The following is a 24,858-nucleotide window of genomic DNA, read 5'->3' as shown; positions in this document are numbered from 1 at the left end:
TGAAATGTTTTTCTTGCCTATTTTTGGTACTTCTATTGCCTTTTCTCTTTGGGGAATAAAACCTTATTTGTTCTTGTTCCTTCTTCAGATGCTTATTTTGTAGAAGTGCCTCATTTTTACAGCTAATGCTCTGTTAATACCTTATCAGCCTCCCCTCTTCATTGCATCTGCTCTGCAGATCATTTGCTGTGCAGTTTCATAAAGAAGTCAGTATTCAGTTTCCACTTTTCTTAGAGAAGGAGGAAGGTTGCCCCTCTCAAGCAGCAGACATTTTAGCATGTGTAGCTGGTCATAAAAGATTTCAGAAATTTCAGCTGCCATTTCTGCCTCAGAGGTAATAAAGGTGCTTTTAGGAAGGCAGCAAAAGTGAGTGTGATACCTGGTTTGAGAGAGAGGAATGACAGCAACTCATATTGTTTCTTCTGATGTTTGCCAATTTGTTAGTAAAAATGAAACTTGGGAAGAAGGAAAGAAATATCTTTTGATGTTTGGTTGGCTGGGAAGTCTTATGACAGAGCTTGGAGCTGCCTCTCCGTGCAAGAAGTCACAGCTGTCTCCCTCCTGAGAAGAAATCACTCAGTGAATGAGGATACAGGATCTTGCAGAGTGTATGTGACTGCATTAATTTGACAAAGGCAATGAGTCTGCATGGAAACAGGCACCAAGCGTTGCAGACATGCAGCCGCTAACCTGCCCTGTGCATCATCTCTTTCCTTCTCTTGAACTGACGGGAAAGAAATGAAAAGCCAGAGAAAGGAGGCAGGTGCAGGCTGCTGCTCAGCTGTCGCTTTGCGTGCGGCCTCGGTGCCTTCCACCGCCCTGCGCAGCAGCGCGGCAGGCAGGGGTGGCCTCCCGAGCCCGCGGTCCCGGCCGGGAATGGAGCAGCTACCCCGGACACTGCGCTGCTTCGCACCGCCTGTCTCCCGGGCGGCGCCTCCTTCTCCCTCCTCTACCTAAGCGCTCGGGGAGACTTCGCGAGGTGAAGAGCGTGGTTTGTGGCTGTCGGGGTGGGGGGGCTTGTTTGTTTCCTGCCCCATCGCATTTTTATGATCGCAAGGAGGAAGGAGCCTTCAGGTCACCCGGAGAACTGCTCGTCCGGCAGCCCGCAAACAAGGGCTCCTTTGATTGCCAGCAGCTTCGCTCTGCGGCGGCAGCGGCCGGCAGCCGGCGCGGGGAGCGCGGAGCGCCCTGGGCTTTGATGTCCCGGCGATGCCGGCGCCCCGCGCCCCTGCTGCTGCCCGCGGGCGGGCCGGGCGCTGAGCCCCGCCGGCGGCCGCCCGGCGCCCCCCCAGCCTAAGCCTGCGCGCCGCCTTCCCCCGGGACCCGCGGGCGCTGCCCCGCCGGCTCGGGGCGCCCCGCGCCGCCTCCGCCCGGCGCTGCTCGGGGATGCGTTTGGCGGCCCCGGGGCCGGACCCCTCCGAGCGCCAGCCGGTGAGTACGGGGAGCGGGGCTGGGGGAGCGGGGCGGGCGCGGCGGCGGGACGGGCGGGCGGACGGGTCCCCGCGCGGCTCCGTGCCCCGGCCGTCCGGCGGGGATTCCCACCGCCCCCAGGTTAGAACCCTCCCCAGCGTGCGCGCTCGGGGCGCCGGGCGCTCGGGTCCCGGGGCGGCGTGCGGTCGCGGCCGGGCTGCGGCTCGGGCCGGGCTCCGGACGCGGGGCGCGTCTCTTCGGGCAGCGCCCCGAGCCCCGGGACGCCGAGGCGTCCCGGGCGGGGCTGAACCGGCGTGCGCTCCTCAGCTGCGGCGGGAGCCGAGCGCCCTCCCGGCGCGGCCCGGCCGGCTGCAGCCCGCGGCGGCCCCGGCCCGGCGGCCCCTCCCCGCCCGGGGCGGCCCCGGCCCGCCGGGCCCGCGGCGCCACCCAGCGGAGCGGGAGCCCGCGCCCGGGGCTGCCGGCGGGCGGCAGCGGGGAGAGGGGCAGCCCGGGGACGGGGCGGGCTGGCGCCGTTGCCCGTGGCGCTGCCGAGCCGGCCCTGCCGCTGGCCTCCTGCTTCTGCCGTGCCGGGGGTAGCTCATCCGCACAGTAGGCGCCACACAAGTTATTCAGCAAAGGGAAGCGTGCCTGTGGCGTGCTGCGTTTTCTGTAGGGACTGCGCTGAGCACCGAGCAAGCCGCAAGTCCGCTTTAACGTACACATCCCAAGAAGATAAGCTAATGCAGTAACTCTCTCTACCACCTAGACCAGGATGGGTCAACATAGTATCAGCTCTCTGCTGTATCTCAGCTTTAGCAGGCGTAGCGGGGACCACAGAAACCAGAAGAGAAATGCATAATACCTAGGCTTCTGTCTGCTTAAATTATTCTTACAGTTTTGCTGTGCTTGCGCTTAGCACATAAGGCAGCTTTTACCTGGTGTTCTTTAATGCAGAGGGGATAAGTTTTAAATAACTGAAGTAAAAATTTGTCAGTGGGATGCCTTTAAATGTGAGGAACAATCCTGCAGGAACAGAAAGATTAGCTCACTTGGAAAAACTTAGCTGACTGTAAGGAACATATTTGTAAGGAACATGAAAGGTGCAGCATTTTTTGCTGCTCTAATAAACTGTTTTCAGTGCTCTAAAACCACCATCAGAGTCAGAAGATAAGCATCATTTCTTATATTAGGCTTCACACATTCAGAGGATTCTGGGGACCAGTCAGCATTTAGTCAATATAAGTAACATCTTTCGCTGTTTAGTATGACTGAAAGTCATAGTAAGGAAGAAGGATATAATGGTTACTTTGCTTTTTTATTACCTATAAATTCATAGCTCACAGTTAATGCAGAGCAAATTTCTCTATGTAGCTCTTTTGCATGGTTCTGTGGGATTTCAGTCCTGTGTCTCAGAAACCACTTGCTAATTTGACCAAAAACCCACTCTTCAGAGAAAAATAGCAACTTGTGAGTAACATGAAAACTGTTGTAATGATCCCTGTAAGTCTGGAAAGGCAGAGGCTGGGCAGACCTTGCAGGATTCCAGCCTCCTGAGCCACAGAAGGCATGTGATTCTGGCACTGCCAGTCGCTTCATGCATTTTGATGTCCAGGGAGTAGTGACAAAAAGGGAGATGAGACACAAATAAAATCTTCTCTCATTCGTCTAGAGAAACAGTGTTATCGAGACAGCGTCTAGGGATCCACTGAGAGTTATTGTGTAAACTCGTGGAACACAAAATCTCTGTTTACTGAAGTCTGTTAATACTGATTTATTTGACATCTTTATTAATAAGCATACACGCTTTAGTGGCATGTTTTTGCAGTGGCAGAGCTAGCATTCTAGGTGAGGTGGACATCAAAGAGAGGAAGAAATTATTGGAAACTAAGGAATGTGAATCAGGCAGAAACAGAAGTTCCAGATGGAAAGCAAAGACTGGTTGTCTGAAAGATTGTAGCAGCTTGAGGAGACACAGATGAATACAAACCAGCAATACAGCTAAACCAGTTTAATTAAAGTTCAAGTTTTTTACTTGAATGGATGCAGAAACTAAGAAGTGTTCCCTTACTGCTGCTACACCGACTTCCAGAGAGTAGGGGGGGAAAGGGTGTAATGAGTACTAAAGGACTTGAATGCCCTGAGCTGCACCACTGCTTGACCTCCTTGTGAGTAGTCTGGTGAATGTAGGTGTTTACATTATTTATCCCAGTGGAATTCTCGTATTCTTCCCCATTGAATGGAAAGGGTGTGTACTCTCATCTGTCAACGCAAAGATCCCCAGGAAATGTTGTAAATAGAAACTGTTGAGTTTTCATTGTGAAATACTGAGAAATACATTGCTGTATGTATAGGAATTCAAATCTCTGTCAGCAGAGGAAAATAGGGCCCTAAGTAAGTGGGAGAAGATGAAGAGACAGCAAAGGACTGAGTACTGCAAAAGGTGGCCAGGTTGCCTCTACAGAGTAACAGAAATACAATCTTAAAATCACATCCACGTTGCGTGAGTGAGTGTGAGTCCATTCACACTCCCACCAGTTTTGCATATATGTGTATAGATGCTCCTAGTTTACAGTGTTCTAACTCAAAAGAGAGGCTCGGTCACACTTCTATAAAAAATTACTCTGAAGACTCACTATCTTCAGTGTGAATTTGATAGGCTCCCAGCAGAGCCTGAATTATTTTCTTTTTCCCTAGAGTCACCTGTAAAGCTGTAGTCAAGAGTTACTTGCATAATATTTTAAGGAATGACAGTGAAGCACAATGGCATATTTTGACCTTTGTCATTAGATAAGTAATTGGCAGATAAAGTTAATATTTATTCAAGCAGGGAGACTTGCATTTTGCCCTCTTATGAACTCCTGTACCATCGTACAAGATTAAACCACACGCATACGTTTTTAAAACAGGGTTTGGTTTCTCGGCTTTCCTTTTCTGTTTGGTGGGCTCTTCATGTGAAGGAAAGTAACTTTTCTCTGTAAATGACAAGTGGTGAATGGTTCATACTTGTGTGTGTGTGTGCGCAGACGTGTGAGAGGGGGAAAGAATTTTTAACTTCATGACTGACATTCTAGTAGTGTTATAAATTATTTGAAAACTCACCTAGAAAACATCTTTGTTGCTGTGCAGTTGAGGAGCCAGTTTCAAGACCTATGACTTGGTGTAAGTCCTCCAATGAATTTTCCCTTTTACTTTTCAGACGCTGGGTTATGGGCAAGTCGGAAAGCCAGATGGATATAACTGAAATGAATACTCCAAAACCAAAGAAGAAACTGCGATGGAGTGCCCTGGAAATAGGGCTAGCTGTTGTAGTGACTCTGCTAGCCATTGTAGCAATCACAATGATAGTTCTTTATGCAACATATGATGGTGAGTACACGTTAACTGTCTTTCAGTGTACAAATACATAGGGATATGGAAGTATTTTAAGAAATTATGAAAAAAAATTGTAATAAATGGAATCTAGATGTTAGTAAAAAAAAAGAAGTTACATTATATTAAAATGTTGTATTAGAAAAGACTGTGTTGCATGGTGTATATAGCAATGCTTACATAAACCATTATAAAAATAAAATGCAGTCAGATCAGAATTATTTGCCTGATAATAGAAAATTGTACCTTACCCAGTGTGTAAAATTAGATGATGAATAACTGCCACATCATAAGCATATTTCGTATGTATGTCACTAGACAGCCTGACACAATTTATGAAATGTAAAGCTGCATCCACACTTAATTCTTGCTGGACACTGACACAAAACTGCTTATTTCCAACAAGGACTCTATACGTTCATTTGTTCATACAAACTTGTGGTAAACACAAAACAACTGCTTTTTCTAACTTAGCAATACCTCTGTTTGCAATTAATGCTTCAGTAAGCAAAAATGTCTACGAAATACAACCCTGCCGAAGAAAACCAAACTGCAGTGTTTCCTCCATATTCCTATATATGTATGAAACCCCTATTTTCTGCTTTTACAGGCTCTTGCAGCAAAGCCTCTTTGAGTGTAGTCATACTAAGAGGTTTTGTGATTCAGCAGCCATACCAAAATATTTGAAAATAAATACTCTGATAATTTTTGGAAAAAATAATACAGAGAAACTAGAATTTCCATTTGGGGTCAAACGAGAATGTTTCCATATATTGGAAATGAAATGTTTTGTTTCATTTTAAAGTACTTAATTTTGTTTAAACTTTTTTTATTATAGTCTAGTTCAATTATGGAATGGAAAAATGCCATCCTGAAATGAAAAACTAAAAGATGTTTTATTTCTAAGTCTCAAAAGGAAACATTTTGATGTTCCTGCAGCTTTTGTTTTGTTTGGAAGACTTCAGAGTGAATGTCTCAGCATTTTTGTGTAATTCCTCCAAAATCTTCTTGCCATTGTAAGGTATTGCTAAATTTAAACTGACTTTGCAACTGTCCTCACTCAGTCCATGTGCTATTTTTCTCTAAAATTCTTCTTTGTTACAAAAATAATATTTTGACCACCTCTGATTGATAGGACATTTTCCTCTGATGACTACAAAAATTCCATATGATGAGTGACTAGCACTGAATGACCCTAAAAGGATGAAGATCATGGTATTTTTAGAGTCTGATCTTATAAATATTCACTTACTGAGTGTAAGATGTCCATTCATCTTTATCTTACTGTACACTGCAATTAAATGCAATTCTGAAGTGACTGTCAATAAAAATAATATTTACAGTAGGCTTTATTGTATTGACATTCAGTAAAGAATTATGATTTTACTCTCTTTTAGATGGGGTTTGCAAAACATCAGACTGTATAAAATCAGGTAAGAATGAAAATATATACCTTCTAAATTAATTTATGTATTTTTAAACATAATTACCACCATGTAATGTCCCCATCTAACTGCAGACATGTACGGCACATTAAGGCTTGGGATCTGCTACCCCAAATAATTTTCTTAGCATAGTTCTACAAATGTAAAATCTTGTTATGTCAGATCTTACAAAGCGATCAGGGTCTGGCTAGTTTAAGACTTAAGACTCTCCAAAGAATGCCTCCAGCTTCAGAAAATGCTTTAAGTCAATCAGAAGATGGCTCTTCCCCACACCCATCTCCAAGTCAGAACTCAAGCCGAGGCTATGTCTCTAAAGAAGGTGCATTAAAAGAAAGTCTTGATCGTTGGTAGCTGCCATGTTACTGTTTGAGAAGATGCAATATTAATCTTCATGTTAAAAAAAAATCAGAATTTTATAGTCTGACAAGCTAAATTCATCCTTTAATAGCAACTGTATAAACATTCTTAATTTACATCCTGAACTCTACTAGAAGGCTACTAAAATGCATCAGAGAAATACTGAATTCCATATTATATATACTCTTCTAGGAAGTGGTAGTTTATCCATGCTTTCCCTTTCTCGCCTATAGTTCCTTCTTTCTGTTTTCTCCTCCAGATCAATTAATGCTGGTTTCCCTTTTTTGCCCGATTTACTTCTACATGTCCCTGTTCTCTTTATAACACTACCTCCGCCTCATTAATACAGACTTATCCTAGGCTTGGAAGCAGCCTCTCTCTCTCACGTATGTGCCAACATACATTTCAAAGCGACTCTATGCCAGCTCTGCCCTGTTTTCTCCTTTCATGCCATCTTCCATGGTCAAACAGTTGACAGTTCTTCATGCCCTTGCAGCAGTCTTCTCCACGTCAGGAGGAGAGGCCTACATTGCCAATGTGTAACCACCTTGTCATATCTGTATACCCCCTGTAACAGGGCTCTTTTGATTATGTGTTTTTCTGGGAGGCTTCTGAGGGTGTGACCCCTGAAGTCACTCTCTTGGTGTTCCTTTCTGGCAGGCATTCCTCTTTTGCTTTTTCCACCCCTGTAGAATAACTGGGCCACACAGTTCATGAAGGCTGTGGCCAAGCCACAGAAGGTGGCAAGAAACCTAAAACACAAGCTCAGAACATGGGTCGTTTCCCAGCACCTACACTGTGACCTCTCAGCTTACCAAGCAAACATCTTGCTTTTTGTTCAGCCTTGGTAACCTCCCATTGAACAGCATCATAAACATTTTAATAGCTGTTATCTTCATATAAGGTGGAACTCGTAACTTCTATGTAGATTCTGTACATCATGACTGGCCCCTCTGGAAGTTAAAAGACAGCCCTAGGAGAAGCAAGACACCCAGTATGTCAGTAGGAGACACAGAAAAGGTGGTGAGGAATCAAAAATGATTTGACAATCAACATACAAGAAAAATGTATATGCTTGCAAGCAAAGTGTATGCAATTTAAGTACAGTTGTTAAGGATTGTGAGGTATACAGCACCCATGGAGAGGTTCCAAAAGTTTTTGATTCATAGTCCCCATTTAGACTTGCATACATGCCAGAAACAGTGGAGAAAGGTCAGTTTATTGGTTTTCTTACTGCCATGGGACTACTTGTTTTAGGGCTCATCTTAGACAGTAGCCAAGGTGGCTAGGGTAGTTGCTCCCACACTTTAGTCCTGCTGGAGCCATCCACTGGTGAAGCCCCAAGGCAGTCTGTTTTCTCAATAACTGCACATTGTCATCAGCACAGCCTAGGTATCTTACAGGATTTATTTCACATGGTCATCACTGTCTTTTAGTTACACTTCCAAGGTGTTTTTCTGCCACCATGAAAGCTCATGCTGTGGTTTGTAAAAATGATCTAATTACTCATCTTACTTGATTTTTATTTTTTTTTAATCTCTGAGGATGCTCATTTTCAGCTAAATAAGCATCCCTTTTTAAAAGAAGTTCAGATAGACCCTGTAATGGCAAATGAACTCAAAAAGAAAAGCAGTAGAAGGTTTGGAGAAATGAGGCATAATGTAAACTGAAGATCTAGCAAGAAGTGGCTAAATGAATTAAGCAGAATAGTTTCACTTTTTTATGCTTCTGGTAGAACATTTAACAGGACACAAATACTTAAGGGAATAATTAAACATTCTTACTGAATGTTATATTCTCAATACAGAAGTAAAATTGTGAAAGGATTACAGTAAAGACATTAATGGGAAAACAGCAGGCTTACAAAATTACATAACAGGGTGAAGAAGGAGTATTTAAAAAAATATAGATTGTCTCGGTTCAACAGAGAAAATCACAAAATATAAAATGAGAAAAAAGGGTAAACAGACTAAAAGGTGCCCAAATTAGAAAGGTACAGTGTGGTTCCAATGTCATAATCTCTTTTCACTTTTTATTAAATACAACTTTATTTTATTCACACATTTCTTTCATTTATTCACTATCATCTGCTCCATGTTCTACAAATTGCCTATTTCAAACATTAAAAGAATACATCCTAAAGAAATTGTGAGAATTCAGTCCCAAAACATGTAAAATGCCAGGGCAATGCTATAAATGTATTCTATGAAAATGTTTTCTACTGGCAGGAAAATGAGTTCTGTATCACAGAGCTTTTCTGTAAGCCACATTCTGCTGCCCCTATATAGGACATGGAAACTGACCCACTGCAGACAGGGGAACCGCTCTTGTGAGTAACTGCTACTACATGTGCAAGAACTGCACACTCCAGCCCGGAAGACATACAATTTACAACCAGGCAAAAAGTAGCTTTTGTATTTTAGCAGGTGTTAATACTTGGTATTTACATACCATACTGTAAGAGTCCTGGGAGGCAACCAGTGCAGCCCATTAAGTTATAGTGTTTGTAATTAAGTTTTAGCTGTGGGGCTGTACTTCAAATAAGATCTAAACAGATGCAAAAGCAATTATGTCAAACTGCAACACTTACTTCTGACCATATTATCTGTAGCATTAGTATGTGTTTCTGCATAGCAAGGGTCAGTTACCAGCAGCAGCTAAAAATGTGCATGGTCTGTTACAACTGCTGTCTCCATGAAGCCCTGCCATGCAGGAAGCAGTTAGGGTCAGGGAGCTCCGCCCCCCCCCCCCCCCCCAGAACTGTGGATGTGCTAGCCCTTACAGAACTGTCAGTTCCACACACTGCATCTGTCTGTAAGTGATTTAGAATGGGTAGCTCAAAGCAAAGTTGGGAAGGAAATGGCCAGTTTGGATTTAAAACTGTTATTTACTAACTGAGGCAGGATTTCCATGTCCCACTGTGGTATAATGCATTTAAGGTAGAAATTGCTATAGAAGTGTTGAGCCTTCTCCACACTTAAATGGCCATTAAATGAAATGAAGTCAGAATATGAAAAGGGGAAGCAAGTGTTGGTAAGGACATAATCACCCAGAAGACTTGTTTGATTAGGGGGTCGCTAGAGTGAGTTCTTGGCTCCGGAAGCAGAACACACTGAATCAGGACCACAGAATGGTTAGCTGGAATTTGCTTCTCAGGGCTCCAAGAGCTTTAAAAATAGTTCAAAGAGTTTGTCAGATTTGTATAATTTAGTAAAAAATAATATTTAAAAAATGTAAAGTGCTTAAATCAGAGAAATAAACTGTATTATTGCTGTTTAACAGTAATCTTGCTGGGATTAACCTACAAGTTTAATATTGCTTCAAATCAGAATTTCATAAAAGTTCCCTTTTTAATTTGGCTGCTTCTTCCAGACCATGTAGGATAACACATAGGAAAAGTTAGGCAGATAGATAAAGACAGAAAGCAAGAACTCTTAACTTTGGAAAATTTATTGTGATCTTTCAAGAAATATAATTAGGAGTAGACTTTAAGTGAAACGGTAATGCCTTACACAGGAACTCACCAATACTATGACAGTTTTTTTGCAGTTAATTTCAAAATTTTGCCATAGGTACAAGCCACTGAAAAAGAATAAAGTGAAGATGCTGACAGGATTTATAGTATGTTTAATAGAAAAGCTTCAAATAAATGACCAGAAGAAAAAATGTAATGAAAATTCGATGTGGGTAAAATAACAGTAACTGCATAATAATGTTATCAAGGTTTGTGAAATCCATTGCAGTGTAGCACATAAAGTTACCATGTAATTTGTATATTTGAGCAGTTTTTTGAATAAGCTGGCATACTCTCTGCTGATTTTCCCGAGCTCAGACAGCACAGGCTGATGAGAATGGGGAATTTTGATCTCTCTCATATAATTTTCACCTAGGTAAGCATATTGTGATTCTCCTATATCCTCCCCAGGTCACTGATTGTTATGTCAGCTTATATTACTTTATTTGTAAGCTATTAAAACAACAACTGGTAATCAGAAGTACTACAATAAAATTAATCATTAAAAGTAATTGAGGTAAGGCTGTTCTTCAGTGACAGTTAGGAAATGGAATAAACAAGTGAGAACAGGAACAAACCCAAACACTGGTTCATCAAAGCAATACTGAGGACTAATAAAAAGTGTACCATGTATTATCTGTATTCGTATATGTACAAATTAACCTGTATTAGAATTAAAATAAAAAATATCCATCAGTCTCACACTTCTTATTTCCACAGCAAAAATGTCTTGGGATGTACAGCCATGAACTTAATATAAAACTTCCAGCACAAGTATCAATTTATTAATAACTTAGAGCATAACTTGGGATTCTGTGCAGCCTAATTGGTCCCACTGACTTTGACAGGGCAATTCATGTGTCATTATGCTTCTAGGCTTGGTTGATAACAAAATCACATTTCATATCCATGGTATCAGCCAAATAAGGAATGGTTATCCTGGGGTTCAGATGCAAATTACAACCTTGAGGAGAGTATTCTTCAGGAAAATACTTAATACCTGTATTTTGCATGAAGCCCTAAGTGAAAACTACAGTTTCTGTGACTGAGCTCTTTCTGTTTGCAGTATCTGAACTTCTAGTTTTGGTAAAACTTGATGAGCTAATATTGGCTAGCCTGGACTTTACAGCAGAAAAGTTATGATAGATGATTATTTTTGTGTGACAGTAGCAGGCAAGGAAGATTAAACAGATGCTAGCAACAAACAGACTAGCAACCTGGTTCCATAGTTAAAGCAAGATTTGATATTACATAGACTGGTAATAATTTCTCAAATTTATGGAAGATGTGGATTTTTGTTGGGTTTTGTTGTTTGGGTTTTGGTTTTTTTTGCAAAAGTGACAAGACAGTGGATGAGGGCCATCTTTTCTTGGTGTCAGAAGATTTCTCTGTGAAACTTGCCTGCCAACCCATTCCAGCATTTTTTCTTATTTCTGTATGTGCCCGTTGCCAGTTGTCCAAGTTTACTGGCAGGAGGGACATTCCTTGCTGTAATAGACCGGACAGTAGGACTGGATGATTGACTTTCTCAAGAACGGGTACAAAGCAAATGCCAAACTTGGTAAAAGCATGACTGAATTTCCCAATCTCTGGCTGTTGGCATGATGCTGTATCCTTTCAAATTGAAGTCAGTCTGCAATTGACTTAAGAAGGAAAAGAATTGGGTGCTAGGTATTGTACCTATTTCTGCAGTGATTTTTATGCTACTTAAGCAGTCCAAAATTGAAATCGCATGTGTTCATGGCCTTTTCCATCTGCCAAGCACTGGAACATCGTAAAACCATCAGATGTTGGCCTAAAATGTAACACTCATAAGCCAACTGAAGATCTCAAGAAAAACGGGGAGAGGCAAATCAACATAAATACTATACTCCGTCTATCCACTTCTCATTTCCACCAGCAAAAGAGACATGGAAAATATTGAAAATAGTGGAGAAATAACTGTAAATATTTGACTTACCCACATGGGAGGAATGAACACTTGAAATCACAAGCCTCACCATTTACTAAAAATAATGTCTGAAAGGATATTCATTATTCCGGGGAATTCAGAGGTATCGCTAGTCCTTGCTTGATTCCTAGCATCTCTCCTTTCTATGAGAGACTTTGTGCTAGCATGCTAGTGGTAAAAGCAGTCTAGGTGGAAGAGGAATACAAAAAAGAAAAAACACGGAAGGTTGGTAAACACCAGTTGGGAAACTGTCATGAAGTAGTAAGATTTCACTAGTGAATCCCATGTCACGATCAGTCAGTGACTGGTTAGTCTTTGACAAGCCACTTCAGGAAGGTCAATAAGGATAGCAAGAGGCAGTAGCAATTCCAGAAGAAAATCAGTGTAGATTCAGGAAAGCATTAATAGGAGAACTTCCCTGACTCAAACTTAAATGGTACAACAAAATCATTCTTTCATTGAAATAGATTGGATTCAGCTGACCCTACATCATACTTAATTACTTAAATTACATTACAGTGGATACTTAACCTTTGATGTGCTTGTACTTTTAATTTCTTTTTTTTACCACATTTCAATACAAAGAAGTGTAAGTCAGTAAATGAAACATCTTAGTTTTTATTTAAAACTGAGCAACCACTCACAGGGAGTAGGAACATTAGTCTGTTTACCCATCAGTAAATAAGCAACAGAGAAATAGATGTTATGGGCAGCAAAGGCACAGTAATTCGTTGTTCACTTGCTAGTAATTTTGTTTGGTCTAGAACATGCAAGTAGGCTTAAGCCTATTCTAAGATAAAGGAAATAGATTTATTACTTCCCTCTTCAGAGAAAACAAGTGCATGCATTTATTTCCTCTAAAGACTTGACCTTGATTTGTCTCGTATTACAGCAGCCCGAATCCTTGAGAACATGGACACCACTGCAGAACCTTGTAATGATTTCTACCAATATGCCTGTGGAGGATGGCTTAAGAGGAACGTCATTCCAGAAACCAGCTCCCGTTATAGTAACTTTGACATTTTAAGAGATGAACTAGAAGTTGTTTTAAAAGGTCAGTGGGGTTTATGTTTGTAGACTATATAAAGTTTCTTCTTATACCCTAATAAGATATGGTTGTCTAGCAAAGCTTAAAACGCTACCAAATATTTCAGTTTCTTTGTGTTAGGTTCAGGACAAATCTACCACAAGCTGTTTGCTTGGAGAATGCTGTGGAAGTTATGCTGTTGTGTCTGACACCGGAGTGGAGCTGACTAGTCCTGACCTTTCTGGTATCTGGACTCTGTGTGCTCATCTGCACATTATAACAACTGAAATCCATATCATTACAGTAGCAGCCAAGCTAGGTGAAGAAGAAGGTCTGCCTGTGTCCAGGTCAGCTGAAACGCTGGAAGTTGCTCTCTGGCAGCACTATGTCCTGCATATCTGTATTCCAAAGAGCAGGCAAGCAATTTTCTAACTAGTCAATCGTAAACTTAGAAATACTCCTTTTCCCACGAAATGGAATAGTGTCAAATTGTCCATATTCCCCTTTTTCATATGGAAATAACAGAATCAGAGAAGTCATTTTATACTCATGAAACATTCTCCAAATCACTCTCTCCAGCCTGAATATCTGTTTTTTCACTTTGCGCATCTTCTGATTTTGCCAATTTTGTAGTTTATGGGTGCCATGGTGTTCCTTAGACTTCAGTTTCTGTGGAGCAAAGCAATTGTAGAGTAGTAACTGGAGTAGCTGTAAAGTAGTGGCAAGAGTTGGCTGCCCCATAAGGAAAGGTGAACCAGGAGCTCAAGGTGACTCGAGGCAGGCAGGGACAGAGGCCTCACAGACAAGGGCATCAGTCCTATGGGACCCAAACCAGAAGAGCAGAGCAGGTCCAGTAGCAGGGACCAGGTTCAGCCAACAATGCCACGATCACCAGGCAAGTCCATAGTCAGTTAAGCAGTGGGTCTGCAGGCAAGTCAGCCTGGCAAGGTCAGGCTCAGCAAGGGAAAAGGCCAGGTCCAGCGTACCTGCAAGAGCATGGGCAAGGACCATGGGCAAGGGCCTGACCGGGACTGCTGCTCCGGAGCCAGCAAGCATAGAGTGCACAAGTGGAGGCACCAGATGAGGTTTCTCATGGCTCTTTCTTACAGTGCAGCTGTTTTCACAGAAGTGTGAACCATGGTCACACAGCTGCACTGTACCAACGCAGACCTTGAATGCAAAGAGCTAAACTCCTGGCTGCAGTGACGAGGCTGCAGATTAGGATTACAGGAAACGATGGTTACAGGCTGCTCAGTACATTTAGAGCTTGCTGGTACACCTAGGGCCCTGACAGCAATTCTCTTTGTACACAATTTGGTCACCTAAAAACTGTCCCTGAAAAGTCAGAGCATTTGTATTTCACCAGGGGTCATCCACAGAGTATCTACTGGACGACTTTATGTCCAACATATCAGCACAGACTGGTGTAATTCCAAGCCGTATAAACTCCAGAGCTTTTTCCCCTCAGCTTTTGAAAGGCAAAGCTTCCCTGGAATTTGAGATGGATGGCGAGTACTTATCGCCCACCCTCTGCTCCTCAGGATGCTATCCACTATGGTTCCTTCAATGTCTTTCCAATAAAGATCAGATATTAAGATATATTTGCTATCTGTGTGTTTCAGATGTCCTTGCCACACCAAGAAGTAATGATATCATAGCAGTGCAGAAGGCAAAAACTCTGTATAGATCATGCATAAATGAAAGTAAGTCTCCTGAATTTATTGCATATGGGATATATATCATCCAGAGAACCCCACCTTCACAGTCAGCTATACCTATATTCTCCTAGATTCTGTGCATAATTTTTTCAGAAATCCTTTGTGAAAACTAAAATGTATCTATTCTATAGAGTCAAATAAGAATGTCAATAGTAAAATTAGTATTGTATCTCCTGTTTTACCAGCTTTGGTATTTTAGGTGAGATTATTATATTACTCTTCAGTTACCAGTTTGCTGCAGAAATTTAAACTCAAATCCCTTCAGTTAATTGTGAGTTAACTTCTTTTGTAGAAATTATCAGGCATGAGGTGAAAAACAACAGGCATACCAGCCTTCTAGGACAGGGAGATAATTTATTTCAAGAATTTGAGCTAGATGCTGCCACCAGAGTGAGAAGCAGTAAAATAGTTAGCAGCGCTTCCTAAATCACATGTTTTTATAGTTTCTATAATGTTATTAATAATTCTCAAAACTAGTATTTCAAGCTATCTGCAGAGTGAAAATACAATAGTTCTTCAGTGTCAAGGATGCAAGGATTTGTATATGCTGTTTGCAGTCATGACTGAAACGTTTTTGAAATTAAATGTTAAAGCACAATCATACATCAGAGCATAGTCCTATTGTGGTGATGGTGAAAACATTCTTCTCAGCATCATTATTCTGAACTCATTATAATAGTATAATATTTGTGTTTTAAAATCTCATGGTAACTCACTTTATTTTTTTTCCAAAAGCTACCATTGATAGCAGAGGTGGAGGGCCTTTAATTAGTTTGTTACCAAATGTATCTGACTGGCCTGTAGCAACAACTAACTGGGATTCTTCCTATGGTAAGATAATCTGTGTTTATTTCCTTTTCAGTTAAAATGTCTATATTATTGTACTTTTCATTGCTCACCAAAAATAGAGGCTGAGTATACCTTTCATTTGCTTAGGTACTACTTGGACAGCTGAGACAGCTATTGCACAGCTGAACTCCAGATATGGAAAAAAGGTCCTTATTAATTTTTTTGTTGGCACAGATGATAAAAATTCCACAGCACATATCATTCATGTAAGTCTCCCTGGGTGGCATCGCCTTGTTGATCATAAAAGTGCAACAGAATAACTAGAAGCACAGACACGAATGTTAACCAGGAGAAACATTAGTGATGTGAAATTTACCAGAGTAAGTTGTAGATTAATTTGTGAATCTATGTAGTTTTCAAACGTAAATTGTCAGTTTCACAGTTAGTTCTCAAAGTTTGGATATTTATTCTGTGCACTCATATCCTGTTATTCTCAGTGAGATGAGACAATGGAGATGTATATAGACATACAGACACAATTTATGTGTACGCTGGACAGAAGACAGACATGATCTACTTATATATGCATGCAAGCAAATAAGTAAACAGTATTTCCTTACCATGTACTGCAGGCAGAAAGCTCTGCCACTGATAACCTGGGCCATGCTCCCAGTGGCAGAAAGCCCACAAAAGGGGTTGTGTTTTACAAGGTAGTCAGATTCCTTAGGTACTAATGGGAACTGCAGTCAGCTGGCAGATATGAAAGTGGCTGAGGACGTTTGGATAAGGAGTATGTTGAGAGTGCCCTGCTTGTAAATGTAAGATGATCTCTGAAAATGGAAAATCCAGAGGAAGACAGTATTACCTATGGTGAATCTTCACCAGCTACTCATGAGATGCAACAGTTGCAAGTCTAATCTTTCTTGTCAGTGGGTAGATAGATCCTTGACTACTTTGCATGTATGAATTTCAAAGGTGCAGTAAATACCTTGCTTATCCATAGACTGTTTTTCTCCTTTAAATCCACTGTTTTCACACTGGTTATGTGTAGCATGCTTTGTTGAGCAACAGGAAAAAAAAAAGACTGGAAAGAAGGACAAAAAGTATAAGGGGAGTGAAAAGAATTAAAAGTGGGCAACAGTATGAGAGAGACACTCCCCTTTGGCCAGAAGATAATTTGGCAAGCGTGAAGCATCAGTGACCTGTAATTGACAAAAGAATAGTACAATGCTATGCCATTTTGTCCTTAAGCACTTTTTTAATTTTTATTTGAATTCATAGATTGATCAGCCTGGGCTTGGCCTGCCTTCTCGTGACTACTATGACTGCACTGGTGCATACAAAGAGGTAAGACAATGCTGACAGATCAATGACTACCTTTTAGAAGTTTTAGCCATATATTTTCAAGGCAGACATATTCTCAAGAGGCGGGGATAGGCAAAGAGCGGGAACAGTCCTTCCCCAAAGAGATTCCAACACTGTGCCTGGGAAACATCAATGGGAGAATTGGGGAAACTGGAATAGAAAGGTAATGACGACAAGTATTTGAGCAAGGTTGATCTGCAGGTGAGACTAGCATGTGTAACAGACGAGAAAGAAGTTCTAATGGGGGTAAGTGTGCAAGAAGGCAAGAGAGCTGAAAGATATATGAAGATGATACAGGGAAATGAGATTAAGGGCAAGTAGAAATAAGTTAGCTAAGAATGGGAGGGAGTGTAACGAGTGTCCTGAAGATGAGGTGTTACAATATTGTGCCATCAATGTTAGTGACCTAGTTTAATCTTCCTAGCAGCACTAGGAGCCGTAGGTTTTTTGTCTAGGCTCCAGGTGCCAGTATGTACCAATCGTCTCTGCACTGGGTGAAAAGACTGCACATTCCTCTGGCATCACTACACCCTGGACATCCCAACCTGTCTTTCTTCCTGTGTCCCCCTCCCTTCTCTTCCATTCCTCTCGTAATCACTGAACATATGTGGAAGAAAAGGAGTTGCTTTCCCACACAATTTCTGTATGATTATGCAAGTCAGAAGAGGAACAGCTACTTAACTTTTTAGGACCTCTTGGAAGGAAATAAACATGAAACAATTTAGCTTCGTTACACAGCTTCTGCCAGGCTTCTTAGCTGAATCAAGAAGTACTCATAACTGTCAGAGTTGTACTAAGATAGAATATAAGCGCTTATGGCTCACCCTTGTGTCACTACTAAAAGGATGCCGTTTCTGAACTATGATCGACTGGCGTCAGTTAGCAAGTGCTGCAGGTGTTGGTGGAGTCCAGGTGGACTAGTCATATCCCTAATAGGCTTAGAAAGAAAAAAAGAAACATTCGGGACCAAAGACAGTTTTCTGAATGAAAGATCTGGAAAGATCACTGTCCCCTAAGTCAACTGCTGAATGAAAATGCAGCAGCTGAAGTATGTGATACCACAGAAATTGTTTCAGATACCTAAAATCTTATGTGGTCTTCTTTAATTCATGTTTAGTTATTAGTCGTATGCATTTTCATTAAGTTGTTAGCACTGATGCTGAGTATCCCTCCTTGCTAATCTTGGATGTGCTTTAAGTCCTTGAGAGCTGAAGTATGTGTATTTGCTGAAGTCATATAGATGAAATTGCTATCACAGTAATGCTTAATTAGCCAGTTTTCTTCTGTGTAATTAAATGCAGAAGCAATGAAAACATTTTGGGTTTGTAGGTATTTTGCTTACAGTTACTACTCTAGTACTGATGACATTTAATTACAGATCATATGCTAGTAAAGACAGTCATTACCATATTAACTGTTCGGTTACATTATTATCATGTGTTTCGGCCTTTAGGAGCTGGCTCATGTATCAGAATTTGCTCCTTTCCTTGTATTACATTGACTGCAGCACTGAAAGGCAATTCCCCTTCTAATCTCTGACCTACCTTAAAGTATTGTACTACTTCCCACTGCTGAAAGTAGAGGGGGAAGTATTTTAAAAAAAAACAGAGATTTATCACTGAAAGGCAGATTCATAATACTCTTACAAGCGTGAATACTTTGAGCAAGGCTGTTCTTCCTTTCAATCCCTGCACTCCGATAGCAGCCTTTTCCTGGCTCTGTTTCCTGCCGTGTCACTCTACTCTTTGAGCTGTACCTAACAGCCAAGATACCTGCCTCCTGCCCTTCAACCTCTGCCTTTGTCAGGACTTAAGTGGAATCTGTGAACAAGATAGTTTTAAAATCTTTTTTTCTCTTGTAAGATATGTGACTCCTCTGCTTATATAGGAGTTATTCTGATGTTGAAGTTCCCACTGAAAGATCCGAGAGTATTTATACAGTCCATCTGAAATTAGCTGACTGACTTTGCTACCTGACCATAAAATGATCTGCACTTTAGGCCAAAATTAAAGTCCATTGATTGGTACCTGAAGAGCTCTGTTGACTTACTGGTTTGGGGTAATGTCTGTATTGAATTTTTATAAATTGTATTTAGATATTTTAAAATGGTATTTGCAGGCTTGGTATGTGCTCCCTTTCATGATTTGTAGTAGTCAGTGGTTTCATTGGCTTTTCTCTTTCTGGTAAAATAATCTATTTGAATTAAAAATAATGGGGAGAATTCAGTCCTTCAAGATGCTGTGAGCCACCTGTCTTTTTGAAGTCTGCTGTCAGTACCTTTCATGAGCTGCTCAGGGTCTTCCAGGGCACGCAGCCTGTTCTAGCGCAGCGTTGTTGGTAGGGAGGGGAGTCTGACAAGAGGTGGATGGCAAGGAAGGTAGTTATCAGAATGGCTGTATCAATGTAGCATTCATTAAAGGGGTTCATCCTACTGCCTTAGGAGCTGAACTCATCAACATATTTCTGTCAATGAAGTTGATTACATGCACGCTATTAGTTCTAGATTTTATCACTGTTTCAGTAGATGACACTATTGTGCATAAAATAGATTATTAGATAGTTAATCTAATATTATGTATTTTTATGTGCGTTTTAAAAGTGTATTGAAAAGACCATTTCTGTTGATAGAAAAATGAGTGTGGTTTATCAAAGAGGAATTAGAATAATATTCAGTTCCATAAAATATAATGAGATCTGTAGATATTTGACAGTGGAACATTTAAGAGAACATACTTCCATATTTACATTCTTATCCTTCGTGGATTCTTTTATGTTAAATTTAATATGTGTACTATATTGTCTATAGTATATCTAGCTATACTAAGTTTAGATACAGCAACATGATTTCTAAATGTTCCAAGAGGCAACTGAGGAGGTACACTGCTTCTGGGAGTAATTTTCCCACAATGTTAATTCAACACAGTCCATCAGCATTTCTCTCGGTTTTATGTTTCTGGGAACATTGCTTTTTGGAAGTGGTATTTTTGGAAGCTGTAATTAAAGTGAGCTAGAAAAAACACGGGTGATGGTTTAAATGTGGATTACAAATGTCTCATTTTAAGTAATGAAAACACAGTGCGGTAGTTGAGAGTGTTTAGCTTTGAACAGTGCTACAAATTATACAGCAATTTTCCATGAGGGAATTTTCAAAGTTAATTTCTATTTATGATATAACAGTATTTCAGAACAAATTACTATTAAACTGTGTCAGAAAAGTATTAAGAACTGTAGTTCATAAAAATGAAGGTGAAATCTTAATAATTAAAGTATGTGATAATTCCAGTTTTGTCTTTAAAATGTTTGTGTTGTTTCCTGCAGGCATGTTCTGCCTATGTTGATTTCATGATTTCTGTAGCTAAACTAATCCTACAAGAAAGAAATATTTCTTTCAATGAGAATGAGATTGCTGCACAGATGAGAAGAGTTATGGACCTGGAGAAAGAGATTGCCAATGTAAGAAAAACATTTTAAAGTTATCCTTTAAATAACTAATCTTTTTCTTAATACCTAAGAAAGCTAACTGTAAACTGAGTTAAGTTACTTGCTAGTGTTATTAGCTGACCCAAAGGCTGACCCAAAATATATGGGGTGTGGAACACCTAAGAGGAACACATAATAAGACAGACATGCCTTCTAACAAACAAGGGCAAATATTTCAGTTAGCTAGCTGTTTCACAAATAGCAAAATGTTTTATCTTAGGCTGTTCACAGAAGCTCTTCAAGACAAGAAAGAGCAAGAGAGACAGACTTGGTTTCTGCTAAGTCTGTTTCAGAAAATGAGTTTTGGGAGATGCTTTTGGGCCTCTTCTCACTTTGTCCTGCTTTCCCCGTGGGCTGCTGGGTTATCAGAGCAGTAGATTCCCAACCCTTGGCCTGCCATGCAGCAGCACAAAGTAATGTTTGTCCTGCACAAGCTGCTCCACAATGCTGATTGTTCCAAATGCATTTTTAATCAAACACTGTTCTCCATTAAAGTATGGCTTGGAGAAATAGCTAGAATTTGAACTTGCATGGAGAAAAACAAATGGAATTGTTTTGTCAAGCATTCATAAGCAAAAGCATGGTTTGTAATTGCTAAATGTTTCAGAAGGACCCAAAGCTGAGGAGGACTGTAAAACAAGCTAAATACAAATTTTTTAGCTTCAGCTATTTTTCAAGTTACACTGATAGTAAAGGCACGTGTTTGGCAAAGAAAGACCTTTCCCCCCATTTGTATAAACTAAAACCATCTGATTTTGATTTTCTTCACGTTTTCCTGAGAAACACACCTCTGGGCTTAGATCAGACATGGAAAATTATTACAAGAGAAGAAATTCACTGAAGACTTAAGGGGGAGTACAAAAAGAAACCACAACTGAAATGTCTCTACAGCAGTTGCTGCTGGTAGAGAGTACAGCTTGTAGTGGGTAAGCTGCTACTGCCTCAGTTTTTAACCTCTTTGAAAACTTAGCACCAGCCTGAATGTTACTGGAAGCAAGCTGCCTTTGTGCTCTTGGGAATTTGTTAAAGAAATCACAGAAAAAAAGTACTGAATGCACAACAGAGTAGGACAAAGGAAGCGTAAATCTTTTAAAAAAAAATGATAGATAAAATCAGACTTGGCATGACCATTTTCCAAAACAGTTATGGGTAAAATCTACTATTCTCATTCCTGAGCAAGATATTTAAGAGTACTCGAGGCAGTAGTGATGTAGGTTCTCCCATGTATTACTCTATAATCAATCACAAGATCACTTTTTCTGTAGTCGTTACTGTACCTGCATATGTCTCTGCCATTTAAAAAAAAGGAAGTTAAAAGGGGGTGGAGTATGGGGGGAATGAGTGCTGATGCTGTCACACAAGGTACTTCTGCATGAGAACAAAGGTATGAAAGAGGATACAAGAATGCACTTCAGAAACCTACGGTAGCGTGCTAGCAAGCGACACACGAGTGTTTGAGGAAAAGAACACAGAGATACCCAAGAGAGTATTCAGAGACCAAGGGAGCATTTACCATTATGTGCTGGTTTTGTCTCCTCTCAGTGTATGTTGTCCATACCCTACCCTAACTCCAGAGACCTCCCTCTGACATCTGCTGTGGAGAGGCTCCAGTGATTCACTTGCCTCATAAAGCACTGCCACGGACACTTTCATTATCTGCAAGAAATGGCCCTAATACAGCTGTGCCATTAAGGTGTTAATGTATGCACATTTTTAACACACTGGTGCAAAACCACATTGCCTAGATCAATTCTAAGGCTGAGTTATGAGTTATAACTCCCTTTCTATACAGTGGTTCCAGAAGGAACGTATCGGATAGCACATGCATCCTAATCAGAATGCTCACACAGCATTCCTGCCACAGCACACTGGTTGCCTTATACTCAAGAAGCACATCTCCTTTATTCCTTTCTCCCAAGATTTTGCACCTTGCATCATCCCAAGCATATCATCAGCATGTTCTTGTGTTGAGTGTTACCTACTGTTAACAGAGATTACTCAGCACTTTGAGTGGTATGGGGCTATGTTCCGGTCAGTGTTCCCGCACAGCCTAAGATTTTAATTTCTCACACAAAACAAATCCAAAAAGTAAAGGTCCATTTCACTATCAGAAAATTAGTATGTTTAATCTGTCCTTTTATATACTTTTTAATCTATAAAATGCTGTCCATATTTACACATAAGGTACTTTACAGTTAATCCAAGCTTACAGTAATGTATTAAGACAGCAATACCCATTTTCTTTCTTTTTACTTCCACTTGCCAAAATTCCTGTGAACTGACTCAATGTACTTAGTAATTTTCTCATGATTAACTTTAATAGGCAACAACAAAATCAGAAGACAGAAATGATCCACTTTTGTTGTACAATAAAATGACCTTGGCACAACTCCAGAACAACTTCTCATTGGAAATCAATCATAAGGTGAGTGATCAACAAGCTGTTATTTTAACCTCTAATTTATGACTGATGAGATTAAACAATGAAGCCTGACTTCTTTTTTTAAAAAAGACATCTCTTTCTGGAGCTGAGATACATTTAAAATTGAACAGGATACTTTGTGTGCACACTAGCTTACCTAAACATCTGATGACATCAAAGCATATTTAAAAGTTGTGCTTCTGTACCCTATTTCTCCTAACTTGAGGGCAGATCTCGCCCTCTGCTTCAACATAAAGAGATGGAAAAGGACAAAGGGGAAAAAAATAATCACGAGTTTGACTTACCCTCATGGATTCAGGATGATAAATCTTGCAAAACTTGCACATACATAACCCTTGCTGGAACTCAAGAGAATATCCTTTGCAGAGTACAAGCAAGTTCCCTTCCTATAATGACCATACCAGTTCCAGAGAGCCCAGGACAAGAGTTAAGACTGCAGCCACCAACTGATTAAAATGTTGCAGTGTGGCTATTCAGGCTCTCTCTGTCTATCCAGAGCTGCAGATTCAGAGAAAAAAGTCCTGTTTTTCCAACATTTCCTCCCTAAGATGGGCTCCCAAAGCAAAGAGAAAGGAGCCCAGGAAGTCATGGCCATGAACCAGGAAAATTCTCCCCCTGCCTCCCACTGTAGCTCTCCCAGGACGTTTCACCTCTGCCTTTTCTCTTGCCCTGAGCCATGTGCTGTTTGTGCAGTATAACCTTTAATTCATGGCACCACAATGTCTGCCTAAAGAACAGCCAAAGATTTGATAACAACATCTTGCTAGGCACAGATGGTTTTTATCATAAATGACTTCAGTTCAGCACCCTGCACAACAGGCAAGCAGGGTAACTCACGTGTTCCGTGGAGAGCACTTGGTCTGACTGGCAGGAGTGCATCATCGTGTCTTTGGAGGCCAGCTTAAGGTACTGTGAAATACCGTTAGTCCTACCACAGTTTCATAATCACTGCTATTTTTATTGACTTCAAATTATATGACAGTTCACTTCTGCCTAGCTTAATTTGTTTCATAATTTACCTTCCTCCCACAGGTCTTGGTTGAACAGTTACCGTTACCGTCATAATGTCAGAAACTAACTGCTCTTGTCACAGAATGGTATTGCCCTGGTTATTTTTAGTTCCTGGGGAGTGCTGCAGATCAGCAATAATCATCTGCTCTAAATTTATCCAAAAATGCTCAAAAGACACATGATGGGAGTTGGTAGCGTTGTTGTAATGGTCTAAGGATAGAACAGCAATTAGTCCCAAGATTAGCTCAAAGTTTGCTGCTTCTCTTTCAAACCTGAAGTGATTCTATTCCTAAAAGCTTATCTGCTTTCCTCAGCTACATTCGTTCATCTGATGAAAGATGCTACCTCTTCCAATAGAACTTTCCTCTCAAAAGATATAGACTCGGAAAAATCACCAATATTTTTCAAAGTAATAGGCACAATAAAAATTTTGAAAACTAGCAAAAAAAAAAAAAAAAGATGAAAAGTACAAAGCTTATTTGCTTTTCTTAAATGTAACACCTTCCTTTTCCTTACGAAAGTGAGTATCTACCCAGTGTGGTAGAAACACTGTGTAGCTCTAGAACTTTGATGACAATTTTCAGCTTCTGCTCTGAATCATTTTCTCAGCTGAATGGTGGTGACAGAGGCCATGGATTAGGAAGGCTTGGGCCAACTGGAGAATCGGAAGCAGTGTATATAGTTAGCTGCAACACCAGTACCACTTATTAAAGAGGTGAATGGAGAGACTGGCGGAATATATAGCGCTTTACAATCTACTGTATTGCGAGCTGAAGGGTCTGTCTCAGCTGGTACCAGATAGAGGAAGACAACTTCATACTGGTGAAAATATTTTTCATGACATCAGCTGCAGGTGTGAACTTCCTGGGTAGGGGAATGCAGAGGTTATAACCTCCTGTGAATACTGCTCTGTTGCTTTGGGTTATGGGATGGAGGAACAGCGACGTGGCTGCACAGTCTGGTGTCTCTGCCCACTTCC

At 40.8% G+C, this 24,858-nt stretch overlaps 1 protein-coding gene across 2 annotated transcripts in view; it reads left to right on the top strand.

Annotated features, from left to right (window-relative positions):
* The first annotated feature begins 254 nt into the window (after window positions 1-254).
* MME (membrane metalloendopeptidase) overlaps window positions 255-24,858 on the top strand; it is a 48,812-nt gene continuing 24,208 nt past the window's right edge. The window contains exons 1-10 of one of the 2 annotated variants that reach the window (XM_055817489.1): window positions 255-1,431; window positions 4,607-4,776; window positions 6,177-6,212; window positions 12,939-13,100; window positions 14,696-14,776; window positions 15,527-15,622; window positions 15,728-15,846; window positions 16,862-16,927; window positions 20,264-20,398; window positions 22,749-22,850. In XM_055817489.1, the coding sequence (XP_055673464.1) occupies window positions 4,617-4,776; window positions 6,177-6,212; window positions 12,939-13,100; window positions 14,696-14,776; window positions 15,527-15,622; window positions 15,728-15,846; window positions 16,862-16,927; window positions 20,264-20,398; window positions 22,749-22,850 (957 nt within the window). In that variant the 5' untranslated portion in view covers window positions 255-1,431; window positions 4,607-4,616. Of the gene's footprint in view, window positions 1,432-4,604; window positions 4,777-6,176; window positions 6,213-12,938; window positions 13,101-14,695; window positions 14,777-15,526; window positions 15,623-15,727; window positions 15,847-16,861; window positions 16,928-20,263; window positions 20,399-22,748; window positions 22,851-24,858 lie in introns of those variants that run through there. The other variant, XM_005228886.3, reaches the window with a different exon arrangement.

This window comes from Falco peregrinus, chromosome 12, assembly GCF_023634155.1.
Source record: "Falco peregrinus isolate bFalPer1 chromosome 12, bFalPer1.pri, whole genome shotgun sequence".
In the NCBI taxonomy this organism is placed as follows: domain Eukaryota; kingdom Metazoa; phylum Chordata; class Aves; order Falconiformes; family Falconidae; genus Falco; species Falco peregrinus.
The sequence above is the reverse complement of the archived record's forward strand: the minus strand, read 5'-3'. Positions and strand labels throughout refer to the sequence as shown.